Source organism: Prionailurus bengalensis, chromosome F2 (assembly GCF_016509475.1).
Source record: "Prionailurus bengalensis isolate Pbe53 chromosome F2, Fcat_Pben_1.1_paternal_pri, whole genome shotgun sequence".
Taxonomy (NCBI): Eukaryota; Metazoa; Chordata; class Mammalia; order Carnivora; family Felidae; genus Prionailurus; species Prionailurus bengalensis.
This window is the reverse complement of record NC_057353.1, coordinates 6,223,045-6,236,718: the sequence shown is the minus strand read 5'-3', so window position 1 is coordinate 6,236,718 and position 13,674 is coordinate 6,223,045. Positions and strand designations below refer to the sequence as shown.

The 13,674-nt window shown below is 44.5% G+C and overlaps 1 protein-coding gene across 3 annotated transcripts in view; it reads left to right on the top strand.

Moving 5' to 3' along the window:
• Positions 1 to 13,674, top strand: part of ATP6V1H (ATPase H+ transporting V1 subunit H) — a 109,594-nt gene that overhangs the window by 74,123 nt on the left and 21,797 nt on the right. For 2 of the 3 annotated variants that reach the window (XM_043601071.1, XM_043601072.1), the window contains one exon: positions 10,703 to 10,816. The exons of the other annotated variant lie outside the window; for it this stretch is intronic. In XM_043601071.1, coding sequence (XP_043457006.1) covers positions 10,703 to 10,816 — 114 coding nt within the window. The remainder of the gene's footprint in view (positions 1 to 10,702; positions 10,817 to 13,674) is intronic. 3 annotated transcript variants of the gene reach the window in all.

The following is a 13,674-nucleotide window of genomic DNA, read 5'->3' as shown; positions in this document are numbered from 1 at the left end:
AAGCAATGGAATGTTGCTATGTGTGAGACAGAGACAAAACAACTTTGTGGCTGCATTTGGCCATATAAAAGTATTTCTTTAAACTCAGTTGTAGCTTGTGGATGTGGTTTTTAACTGTAGTTCTCATTGTTTTCCTCCATGAATAAAATAAAAACATTAAGATTTGGGAAAAATTCAAACTTTCAGGGATGTATCCATTTTTACCACAATGCAGTCACCGAAAAGTTACATTGGTATCTCAGATTTGACGCTGATATTTTTATTCGTGTTTTTAACCTATTCAAGATGACGACTGCATTGCTAAGTTACTTAGAATAATGGAAAAGGATCTTTACTGGTGTCGTCGCTAAAAATACTGTCTTATGCGTCACATACTGAGGAAACCAATGGTGATCATTCCCTACTACGTAAGGAAAAATCATGCCAGCAGGGAAATTGAATAAGTTCTTTCCAAAATACAAAAGACATGCTTCCGTTTAGAAAGACAGTCTTAAGCGCCCCGTGTTTTTCTTCACTCAGTGGTTGTAACTTGATCAAATTCACACTTGTTCTTTTTGACACTAACAAGATCAGTAGGCACGTTGTTGTTCCAAGGCAGTAGTCAAATCTCTTTCTCCATGGAGCAGTAACTCTCCCTGCTACACATAACTAGTCCTCTGTCAGTGGTGAGCCCATGAACTTCGTGTCCCGATTATGCCCTCCAAAGATATCTTTGGAGTATGTCCTCCGTACATGCACGGTACCCGTGCTAAGCTAGTGGGCACCACAGACATCAGCACAGAATTACACAGTGGTTAAGTGCACAGACTAAACTTGTCTGCTTAGGTTCAAGTCCCAGCTCTGCCACGTGATAACTGTGCAACTGTGGCATGTCATATAGCCTCCGTGTGCCTCAGTTTCCTTATCTGTAAATGTGAAGACCAAATGAGTACATATGTAGTGCACTTAGAACAGCACTCAGCACATAGTAATAAGTACTGTTTAGGTGTTTGATAAAGTAGTGAAATGGGTAATTTTGTCCAGTTGTTAAAAGCATCTGCTGTCCTGCATGATAGCAGTTTCAACTGACTCTTGAACAACACTGGTTTGAGTTGTGTGGGTCCACTTAAGTGTATTTTATCTTACGATTTTCTTAACGTTTCCTTTTCTTTAACTGTGTTATAAGAATACAGCATGTGATATAACATACAAAATATGCGCTCGTTGACTGTTATTAGTAAGACTTCCAGTCAGCCATAGGCTATGAGCAGTTACGTTATGGGGAATCAAAAGTGGTATGTTGATTTTTAACTGTGTGGGGCGTTGGTGTGCAAACCTCCCCCAGCCCCGTGTTTCAAGGCTCAGCTGTACTCTTCTCCACTATATGTTTTTGACATCATGTGATTTTAAACATTACAAAGAAAGGAAATGTGGCTTTCTCTAAGAACAGGATGTTCTTTGTGGTGGACTTTTTTCCTTTGGTGGGTTTCTTAGGAACGATTTGTACCCTTCATCACACGGCAGGAATGTCAGAACGTTGTCTCATTTTGAACTTTGTCCCTTTCTCCATCTCACACAGTAAAATCAATCAGGTGACAAGGTTTCATATCAGAAATGTTTTGGAGGCGACAGGTGAATGTCCTGCTGGTCCGGTGATAAGTATTTCGGTACTAAATACCCTATTTCCTGCCTGTCATTTTCTTTCATCACACTCAGATTTGTCTTTCCAAGCACATTTACAGACGATATTCAAAACGGGGTGCTGTTCGCTGCTGTTTTACATATTTGTTGTTATTTTCACGACTCCTTTTTGTAGTCTAAAGAAACCCTTTTTTTAAAAAAATTTTTTTTTTCAACGTTTATTTATTTTTGGGACAGAGAGAGACAGAGCATGAACGGGGGAGGGGCAGAGAGAGAGGGAGACACAGAATCGGAAACAGGCTCCAGGCTCTGAGCCATCAGCCCAGAGCCCGACGCGGGGCTCGAACTCAGGGACCGCGAGATCGTGACCTGGCTGAAGTCGGACGCTCAACCGACTGCGCCACCCAGGCGCCCCTAAAGAAACCCTTTTGATTCAATAGCTTGTTTTTGTAAATTTGGGTGGAGAGCACAACATAACAGTAATTCCCCTCCCCAGCTGCAAAGTTAATAATCGTTGTCGATAAGTGGAAATAGCATGAAAAGTAAGGGCCCAAATGAATTTGCCCCGTCAACTGTGCCTGCCAGTTCAATTCTTGTAAAGGGTCCACAGAAACAAACACAGCTTCTTTTTTTTTTAATATATTTTTTTTTTCAACGTTTATTTATTTTTGGGACAGAGAGAGACACAGCGTGAACGGGGGAGGGGCAGAGAGAGAGGGAGACACAGAATCGGAAACAGGCTCCAGGCTCTGAGTCATCAGACCAGAGCCCAACGCGGGGCTCGAACTCACGGACCGCGAGATCGTGACCTGGCTGAAGTCGGACGCTTAACCGACTGTGCCACCCAGGCGCCCCCAAACACAGCTTCTTAACCTTATTTTTCAAATGTGTATGATGGGGTGCGAATAAAACTGTTCCGGTGCTTTGTCCTCAGAGGGCACCAGACCACCGGTGGCCCTGACAGACGCCCAGAAATCGCACTTCGATGACTAGAGCCCGAGAGTTGCTCCCGGGAGAGCGTGCCCCTTTGCCTGCAGAACTCGGTGGCACGAGTGGGGGCTAGTGTGATTGCTCCGACCAGCAGAACGTCGCACGGCACGCCCTCCTAGGGCTTGTGCTAGTGCACCCCCCACCCTCCCCCCTTGCCTGGCATGCCGCAGCGAACACGTCTCTTTCCTTTCCTTTAAGGAGTGCGGCATCTGAACGGTCTTCCTAGGGGCGCCTGGGTGGCTCAGTCGGTTGGGCGTCCGACTTCAACTCAGGTTACGATCTCGCGGTCCGTGAGTTCGAGCCCCGCGTCGGGCTCTGGGCTGATGGCTCGGAGCCTGGAGCCTGCTTCCGATTCTGTGTCTCCCTCTCTCTCTGCCCCTCCCCCACTCATGCTCTCTCTCTCTCTCTCTCTCTCTCTCTCTCTCTCTCTCAGAAATGAATAAACGTTAAAAAAAAATAAATAATAAATAAATGAACAGTCTTCCTATATCCGAGGAAGTTCCCGCCGTCCAAGGCACATGCTCCCCTTCACTGTAGAGGATAAAGGTGCCAGCACCGGCCACATGCCTCCGGCCTAGCTCAGCCGACCCGATCCCCCTGCCCTGGACTTCCAGCAGGAGTGAGGGCTGGAGGGCAGTGGGGATAAGCAGGCATCGCCTCCAGGCAGCCTCCGTGGCCAGGCCCCACGAGGAGGGAGGCAGCAGCACCCGGTGTCTGGGTGCCCGCGGTGTGAACGTAGGCTCCTGCGCCTCGCCCGAGTAGCACACTTGCCGGGCTGCTACTTTGGTAGCCTGATTGCGATTCAGTGTGGACGAGCCTTCACGCTTGGCTCCCCAGCCTTCCGAGCCGTAGCTGCCTCTCAGGGAATTCTTTCACTGTTTTAACTAGGTAGTCAAGTTTCTGTGTCTGCAGGTAGAAATACTGACTGATGGAGGAGTTCTTTTTTTAATCTGGTGAGCCAGTACACTGCCATTAAAACAGAACACAAAAACGTGTCCGATTTTCTGTGCACAGACCAGTGTCCCGTACGTGTACTCATTCTGTAGCATCTTCCAGTGTGTGCATAGAGATAACCTGGTTGTGTCCCCCCGCCCCACCGGACTGTGAACTCGGAAAAAGAGAAACTCTGTCCGACGAGGCATATTGTTCACCACGCAGTAGGGCATAATAAATTCGAGAGAAAGAGCTACCAAAAGCATTCCTCATTCTTTTAAAATGCACACTTTTGTATGAGGTAAGTATCTCTATTTTTCTTCGTACAAAGCCTAACATGGCACATACGAATAAAAGTTAGTAACGTGTTCTGAGGGTGGCATTAACTTTTTATCAGTAAAACCCAATTAATTTTTCTCTTCTAAATGAGAATTATCACGAAAAGTAACATTCTTCCTATAGGAAACTTGAAAAAGACAGAAAAGAATAATAAAGAAAAAACAGTACTGCAGCCCTGAGGTAAAAATAATGGTTTATTTATTTTTGTTTTTTTTCCCTCTATGCATACATTTTTCTCCCAAAATGTTGATTATAATATCTCTTGTGACCTATTTTTATTCATTTTTTTTCGTATTTCCCATCGACAAATTTTTAAAAATATAAATAATGCTACCTACAGATAAAAGTATTCCAATTTGCTCAGATCTTACTAGTGGCTATTTGATATGTTTCCAGCTTTTCATTATTATAAAAACACAGTGAACGTCTTTGCAAACATTTCTGATCATTTCCTTTTTTCCTGGTCCCTTAAATACATTCCTTGAGAGAAAGTATATAAGTACTTCTGAGATCTTAAAAACATTATTAAATGTAGGGCAATCCAGGCTCCAAGCAGCCGCATGCGAGAATAGTGTCTTTACCACCCTCGCAGCAGCAATGAATGTATTCATTTCTCTTTAAACTCTCACAGGGGAAACTGGTACCTGGTGCTTTTCAATTTGTATTTTGATTGCTTATGTGATCTGTGGGGAATTTAGTTGCCACATTTACGGCAGACATTTTAAAAGTTTGCTGTCTACAGTATTATTCTGTTCATAAGATTTTTATCATGTATGTTTCAGTTACCATATATTGAAATTCATTAATTCACTAGGCATTAATGTTTTACATTCCAGTGAAAACCTTTGTGGTTTCTCTCGCTACTTTTATGCTTAGAAAGAACTTGCCCATTCGGAAGTCTGATAAATATTTTCCTGTATTATTTTTGTTTTTAAAAATGTTAAGGGGAACAAACTAGAATAATACAAAATAGTGAACAGAATAGTGATTTCTGTGCCGTTAAACTTGTAGACTCTAGAGGGTGTATTGTTACATGGACGTGAGAGTACCTACTTGCGTGTAAATGAAATCATACGTGCAGCTTAACCATTTTTAGAATATGTTGTGGAATCATAATATGTTATAATGTGTTACAGTGTGATATGATTGCATTAGCCACGAATTGAATGCTAAACAGTAGAATCCTTACCAGGGTCTTTTATGTGACTATGTTAAATATTACAGAATTACATTGAGAGGACAAAGACCTTTACGACAAACAAAAATGGTTCTGTGCTTTTTAGGATTTTTAAAGCTTACTCTAAAATTGCGTTTCTGTGTTTCACCAGCTGGTACATTCCTTAAAAGTTGTTAACCAGTACTGAGCTTGTTAACCATATATTATAATATTCTAGGTCTTTAAAGCCTAACATGCTACCAACTCAACTTGTTTGGAAATACAGTTAGCAAGTTTTTCCCTATTAGGCAATAGCTTGTAAACAAAGTGCTCGGATCTAGTTCTAAATCAAATCATTTAAATATCCTGTCTTTTTAATGATGTCTTGTGTTAATATATTAACTGGGAATCCTCTTTTCTCACCATTTTTTCACACGTCAGTGATTTTGGACATCCTGTATAATCTGAAAGAAATTGGTGTTTCAATTAAATTTAGAAGACGGGAAATGTCTGTCTCTTTTATAGCAGTGAGTTTCAGTGGGGTGGAGGTTGTCTGTCCAACTCTGTGAGACCTGTTGGAATTTCCAGAGTGGAGGGCAGTAACGTTTATGGTTTGAAAATGATATAATAATATAATATGAATACTTAATAATATATATGCTTAATAATATAATATGAATACTATGAAACAATATAATAAATATAATAATGTACATTATTAAAAGCCAAAATCTTCAAAATTTACTTGCTACTGGTAATATGAGAAGATAGTATAAAGGGGCAAGGGTTTAAAATGTCAAAAAACCACTTTATAGAAGGGTAGGCGGCACATTTGCTGTGAGGATTACATGAGGCAAAGACTATGAAGTGTCAGCAAGCTGACACCTATAACAATGTTACTGTTGTTGTTATAAATGGTATATGATCTCTGTTTTTTAAATCCATCATATTTCACATACAATATGGCAGCTTTCTGAGATTATATTTCCTCACATACAGTTGATCCTCGTTTTTTATGCATTCTGTATTTGTGAATTTGCCTATTGGTTAACATTTATTGATAATCCCCAAATACTCATGCTTTCGAGATCATCTGTGGACGTGTGCAGAGCAGAGGAAGGAACGTTTGAGTTGCTGGACGCACAGCTAGGCAAACAAGGCGATACTCTGCCTTCTTGTCTTAGCTCTTGTGCTGTAAGCCGGTGTCCTTCTTGGGATTCGTTTAGTGTCATGTATTTTGCATTTTCGTGCTTTTTGTTGGTGATTTCACTGTGTGAAATGGCCCCCGAGCATCGTGCTGACGTGCTGTTCAGTGTTGCTAAGTACAAGAAGGCTGTGATGTGCCTTATGGAGGAAGTACATACGTTAGATAAGCTTCATTCGGGCAGGAGTTCTAGCGCTCTTGGCCGTGAGTTCAATGTTAATGAGTCAACAACGTTGGTTAAATCAGTGTCTTCAAACAGAAACGTGTAAAACAAGGCTTTGTATCGACAGGTTGATAACAAAGTCGTGACCAGAGGCTTGCAGGAACGTAATCCTGTATTTCCCCTAGGAGTCTCAGTATTCACTAAATCAGGGTTCATGGTGACTTTAAGAGAACACAGCTACCATAAATAATGAGAGTCGGCTGTATTTTCTGTGTTGGAGGTATCCAGAGGGGGCCCGGTAAAGAATTCCTTTCCTACTTGCCTGAATTCCAAACTATTTGAGATACTTGACAACGGAGATAACAGATAGAGGCCAAACTAGAATCTTCACCGATAAAGTCACTTTTGGAGAATGTGCTGTGCCTGCCTGGTACCGAACCCATTAACCCCGGGGGGCACTGGACAGCGTGGAAGAGAAAAGAGGGAGCGGATGAGTGTCTCAGAGTCCTGCTTCCAAACTCTCGAAGCACGGAAGTCCCTCTGAGAGGGGCAGACGGGGCTGTTGGGTTAAACAGCAGGACAGAGAAGCCGGCCCTGCCAGCCCCCCCAAAGTGGCTCATCCGTACCCACACAGATCGGGCAGCTGAGTAGGCAGTTTGCAGTGAAGTAAGAATGGCTTTGGATCTGTCCCCCCAAACCCCTTTGAAACTCACTCTGTGATGATAATCTTTCCATGCCTTTGGATGAAAGCCTAGGTGGGTTGTAGTCCTTTCCCCCTCATGCCGAGATGACAGCCCCGTGATCGTTCTAAATCACGGAAAGCGTCTCGTTGAAGACACTTAGCAGTCCTTCTCGCTGCGTACTCACAGGAAGGACGTCTCTCTTTGCGGTGCCCTCAGCAGGTACAGGCCCACAGTCCCTCCTCTTCCTGGCTCTGTTTCCCTGAGCTTACCTGCCGTTGCCTCAGTCTTCCTGAGGCCGGTGAGCGGAGAAGGCGGAGGCGACGGGGCGAAGCGGGGGTTTTCTTGCTTGCTCTTACTGATGGCTGCTTCATGTTCCCCCCCCCCTGCTGGATGTCTGAAGCTGGTAATTTCTCTTGGGAGCACTTTTTTGGGTTCGTTGGAGGCCCCTTTTCTGGGCCACCCACCGCAGCCCCTGTGCTTGGGCCGAGCCGCCGTGAGCTTCCTCCGGCTCGTGGTGCCACTCAAACTTCTTGACACCCCAGGCTCTGGGAATGTCGGCCGATCCTGACACAGCCCCCTCTTCTTTGCGGCTGTGGGTTACTGTGACCTCTCGGGCTCATGCCGCTGTCAGGCACCAGACCACTGTCCTCCCTGCCTCTGTGTGTGGTTTGCTTGGCGTGGGGTTGGAAGCCGTCAGCACCTTTTTCTTTTCTGCAGGGCAGGGACCTACCTCGGGGCCCGTCACGTTCTACAGAACACTCAGAAATCGTCCTTCCCCTCCTTGGATCCTTTAATGTTGGAAATAGAATTTAATCCCTAAGGGGATTAAAAATCACGAGAGTTCTTTATAAATTCTGTATGTGACGTTCTCTCACGGTTTCCCGTTAGTGTCTCATATCTGTTGATTTGGCATCTCAGTAGGTACTGAGGCAGAGGAGCTCATATTATTATTGTCATCTTATACACGTGTACGTATCCGTTTCAGCAGTTCCAAAAAATTCGCCTGGTTACAAAGACGTCGGGTAAACTGATGCCCAGTTAAGTCATCAGAGTAGGCAGGTCCGTATTTTGCAGCGCGGCAGTGGGGGCGTCTTGCGCATATGTGAGAGGAAGGCACGTTGGGCCTTGTGACTCTCTTCTTCTTCAGTGTCACTCTTGACTTGCGAATTTCTCTTTTAAATCTCCGTTCTCTATGGTTTATCCCGATGGCCAGCCTAGACTACTCACAGCTCTTGGAAGAGTTCATCACGGGAGGTGCAGAGATGACAAGGCGGCAGGTAGTGAGTGCTGTGTAAATGTTTGCTATTATAATTATTTGGAATTCTAGTAACAGTGTGCTAGAGCAGTTGAGGGAGGGTTATCTTCACTTTGGCTGCAGTAAAGGCCTCTGTTTTTTGAAGGCTTACCAGTCCTTTAGTGATGTCATTTGGAGAAAAATAAACTGGGTGATAATAGACATTGTTGTTAATGTAGTACATATTAATAAAATGTAATAATGTGGCTAATAGATGTTTGACGAGGGCCTTCTGTCTTGAGCCCTTTGGAACAGAGGGTAAGCAAAACCACGCATAGATTTGCCTTTCATGGATCTTCTTGTATAATGAGGGAGACACATGTAATATTTTTTTTTCTTTTTTTTTTTTAATTTTTTTTTCAACGTTTATTTATTTTTGTGACAGAGAGAGACAGAGCATGAACGGGGGAGGGGCAGAGAGAGAGGGAGACACAGAATCGGAAACAGGCTCCAGGCTCCGAGCCATCAGCCCAGAGCCTGACGTGGGGCTCGAACTCACGGACCGCGAGATCGTGACCTGGCTGAAGTCGGACGCTTAACCGACTGCGCCACCCAGGCGCCCCATGTAATATTTTAAAAAGTCATTCAGGTACACAGTTGCAGCTCATGAATACAATGAAAGGAAGATACGGAGTGCCACGAAAGGGCATATTTGGGGGATTAAAGTGGAGAAAGAGAAGGCTTCTTTGAGGAAGGAACAGTTGAGGCAAGATCTGAAAGGTGAATAGAAGTTATGTGTCATATGAAGTGGGAAAACTTCTGGGAGAGAAAGCAGCATGTGCTAAGGCCCTGTGGCTGAAGGACCTGAAAGAAGGTCAAGGGAGTCTGTGCAGAGAGCACAGGTAGGCGACCGTGCTCTGTGAGGCACTTGGACAGGAAGTCCAGCCCAGATTGTGAAGAACCCAGTCAGCCGTTGTTTTGTTTTTAATCAGGGCAAGTGACAATTCAGATTTTTGGCAAGGTCACTTTGACCACAGTGAGGAGAATAGGTTGAAGGGGAGCAGCCCCTGCGTCCTCATCACCCTCACCGTGATCACTGTCATCATCATCATAGCAGCGGGCATGGGCTTACCGTATTGCGGGGACCTGGGCTTTACGGCCTTTGGGCTTAATACCATACCGTGAAGGAAGTGTCCAGGTTCCCTTCATTTGCCAGGAAGGGATTGACTAGATTAAATGACTCAGTGGAACATATCGGAGAAAGAGCAGAGCTGATGTTAGATAAAGTGATGTGTTAAAGCAGAGGACCTGACACATGACAAGCGATTAATGTTCGGTTATAATTATACTGTTCTTTCCCCCTCGATGTCAATACATTTTTCAAAAGAGATGTTTTAAAAAGGAAGTGTAAAAAGGTATACAGATAAAAGCCGCTCTCTCACGCTTGCCCCATCTGCCCATCCTCGGGACCGTCTTCCTCTGCCAGACAGGGTTCCTAGTGCCTTATCGCCGACTGTGTGTGGAGGTGCTGCTCTCCACCGACGGTGAGGCTGCGGGCTCCACGTTGCCGGGTGGACGTAGGAGCCCCCACAGCTGTCCCCGCAGCCACACCCTCGCAACAGCACACAGAACCTCTTTCTGTTCGTGAAGCGAATCGCGTCTTCACTTCATTTTTGCATCTGTGGTGACCGGGGGTTTCATGGTGGTAGGGGACACAGCGACAGAAAGCAGTGTCGGCTGGCAGTCCTCTGGGTGCCCTTGACAGTCGGAACTTCCTCCTCTGTTTCACTGGCCAGGACATCATGTGGCATATCGCATCATTGTAAGAGAGGGCGGCTGTCTTAAAGATGAGTCTTTCTCAGGAAATTAACATGGCTTCCACCAGGTGCTTTTTAACCCTGTGTTCCCTGCTGTCTGCATCTGAGCTGTCTCCCAGCACGGCAGCCGGTGGACTTGATAGTGACCTGATACGGGTACAGACACTAGATGGTGTTTAGTATACCGGTTTTAAGCAAGCCACGAATACCGGCAATGAAGAAGTTGTAACACTCGGCAGCTTAGAAAACGGTGATCGAGAACAGGAGCCAGAAGACTGCAGCAGGCTGTGAGACACCCAGGTAGATGAGATGTGCCTGGAATAGGAAACGAGACTGACAGCCGGATTCACCAGTGGGCATTCAAGAGAGAATATCTTGGAGTACGTTGAATCTGTGATTCAGGAAAAAAAAAGTTTCAAAGACGTGTGTTGGTTTACTTACATATTATTGTAACTTTCCTCTTTAAAGTCCCTTGTCACTTTGCTACACGGGCCTTCTGCTGGCTGACAGTGGGAGCTGGGACGTAATTGCCGCATCTTCACAAAGTGCCTTCTGTTCCGCAGGGTTATCGAGCAGCTTGGCGGGAAGCAGCTGGTAATGAACCACATGCACCATGAGGACCAGCAGGTTCGCTACAACGCTCTTCTGGCCGTGCAGAAACTCATGGTGCACAACTGGTACGTGCTGGCTTTTTCTTCCCCCTCCCCCACCGAGCCGCAGCATCTCACTTGCACCTTGCAAAGTTCTTACGCGAACGCTCTGATGAATGATGGCTTTTTAAATCAGCACTTTTGATCAAATACCTAGAAATATGTTTCGGCCGTCGAGGGCAACGACGTCATTTTTAAGATAGCAACTGCGTTGATGTTCTCAAAAAATGAGTATTCAAAGTACTAATGTCAAAAACACTTGCAGAAGTAACTAAAAGGACATTCGCGGCTTGAGCGAATCAGTCTTTTTTGGAGTTGAGGGGAATCCGGTTGGATTACTGATCAGAGGCTTTACAATTTCACACGGCTTAACTCTTTAGAATATGGTTAACCTGAACAGTTTTACGTTCACGTGAAAACACTACGATTCAGCTCTCACATTTCATTCATTATAGCCTTTTGCTTTTGAAATGACCACAGTCATGTTTTTCTCTCATTAGTTTTTACTTTTCAAATAAAAATTGTTGACTTTTTTGTACCCACTTAAGATAGACCGAAGAGTGACTGTTAAGATAGAACGGTGAGCCATTGGTGTCCGTGATGGAACCTACCAGAATTCCCTTTGCCATGGCTAATTTTAGCTGCGGGTTGGGTGTTTAGTGCCTTCAATGCTCTACTGAACAGTTCACATACCTCTCTGTTCTCCACCGTTTGGAAGGATGCTCTGGTGGTGGGCTTTCGTTAAGGCGCTGTGAACAAATACACGTTCCCTGTTACTGACGGTAATGCTACAAGTACGTTCAAAGGAAAGAATGAAAGGTACATTGGTAGGTGTGCATTTGAGAGACGCAGGGAAACACAGTATAGGGGACCGTCCGGGAGCGCTGCTGTGGCATCTTATTTTACGTATTATGGTCTCGCCACTGAAGCACTTTTCTCATAAATACTGACACACATGTACGCATTCTTTCAACGATTCTTTTGAGCACTTACTTGGTACCCTGTTACTTTAAATGCCGGGCTATGGATATGATGGAGGTAGGTGCAACTTCGCATAGGATGGATAGAGAAGGCCTCTGGGAGTGGGCCAGAACAGCTAGGCTGACACCGTCGTGATAAGGAACCAGCCGTGCAAGCCAAGTTATTAGGGGCAAGCGCTTCAGGTAGAGGGAATGAGAGGGGAACCAGCCCTCGGCTTCTTTAAGAGCAGTGCCTGGAGACGTCCTTGGTTGTCTGGAGACAAAACAGGGGTGCTGATGCTACTTGTACAAGTTGCTAGAGGCCAGCCGTGCCGCTAAACATCCTGTAGTGCACGGACAGGCCCCCGCAGCGAAGAAGCGTCCTGCCTGCCGCGTTAACAGCACCACGCTGGAGAGGCTGTAATTGGGAGTGGTATGAGGGCCGGCATGGGGAAAAGACGGGCAAGGCGAGATTGCCAGGGAACCGGTCGCGTAGGGGCCTGTAGGCCACCATTTGACTCTTTCACAAGACGAGTGGAAAGCCATTGATGACAGTATTTGATTTATGTTTTAAAAAGATCTCTGAGGCTACTCTCTAGTGAATGGATTGTGGAGGGGTAAGTGTTGAAAGCAAAGAACCGTTTTAGTGGTTCTCACTGCGGTTGAGAGTAGAGATGGCCGGTGGCTCGGATCGGGACACTGAAAGTTGAGATGACAAGCCATAGATGACCTTGGATAGATGTCAGAGCCCGTGCTGGCGGCACTTGATGGACTGGAAGCATTTTTACTTGTTTTTGTATCCTCGGCTCAAGAAGAAAGGGATCAAAGCAGAGGGCACTCAGAAATGGTTTTTATCTAATATTTAGCAGGAGGAAAAAACTTTTCAAGTCTGTCAGTAAAAAACAGAACATTAGACTGATTTTCTCTCCTTGTTTCACTTTACCATGAGCCCCGTTTTCAACACAAATGAATTACTTAGTAGTTTTGTATCTCTTGGTACCTCTTTCTCGAAATTGAAGAATGTTGGCATTTAGTAGAGTTCGAGGCTGTTGCAGCCAGCACACTTACATTTGTCTTGTGTGAAACACACTTTCATTTTCCCTTTTTGTTGATAGTAGGGTTGCTGAAGTATAATTCCTGTTTTGTTAATAAAAAAATTCATTAAAAAATTTTTTTAATGTTTCTTCATTTTTGAGAGAGAGAGACAGAGTGTGAGCGGGGGAGGGGTAGACAGAGAGGGAGACACGGAATCCGAAGCAGGCTCCAGGCTCCGAGCTGTCAGCACAGAGCCTGATGCGGGGCTCAAACTCACAAACTGCGAGATCATGACCTGAGCCGAACTTGGACGCTTAACTGACTAAGCCACCAGGCACCCCTAAAAGAATTTCATTGTAATAGTTCTTCCTGATGAAGTATTTATTGTTGGGCTTAGCTTTTTTTTTTTTTTTTTTTTTTAAATGTGTATTTCTGATATGGGAGGAAAGAGGGGTGTGAGATAAAATGACCTTTTTTCTTTGCCAGTAGAGGAAATTTTTTGGTTGAGAATTTTTGTTGTTTCAGTGTTCATGCATTGAAGGTGATTCATTTGCAATTGGAATATTTCCTTGAGTTTAGGAATTTGATTTAGTTTCTTGTTACATTTTTCAACGCATGATTACAAAAGAAAAAGTAAACATCTTTATAGTTAGACACTGGTTTCTTAGCTCTCTGACTAGCTGATGAGCAAATATCCTTTTCCCCCCTAATTATGTGCTAAGCTCTTGTAACTTTGTTTTAATTATGGTAAATCTCCTTGAACGGAGAAGCTTAATGTCAATATTTTCTTACACTTTCTCTTTAAAGAAATTTCCATATGAAGAGAAATTTTGTTGTGACATGTGTATCTCCATGTCTCTTTGTGCTAGAGAATGAAAATGGCTCAAGTAA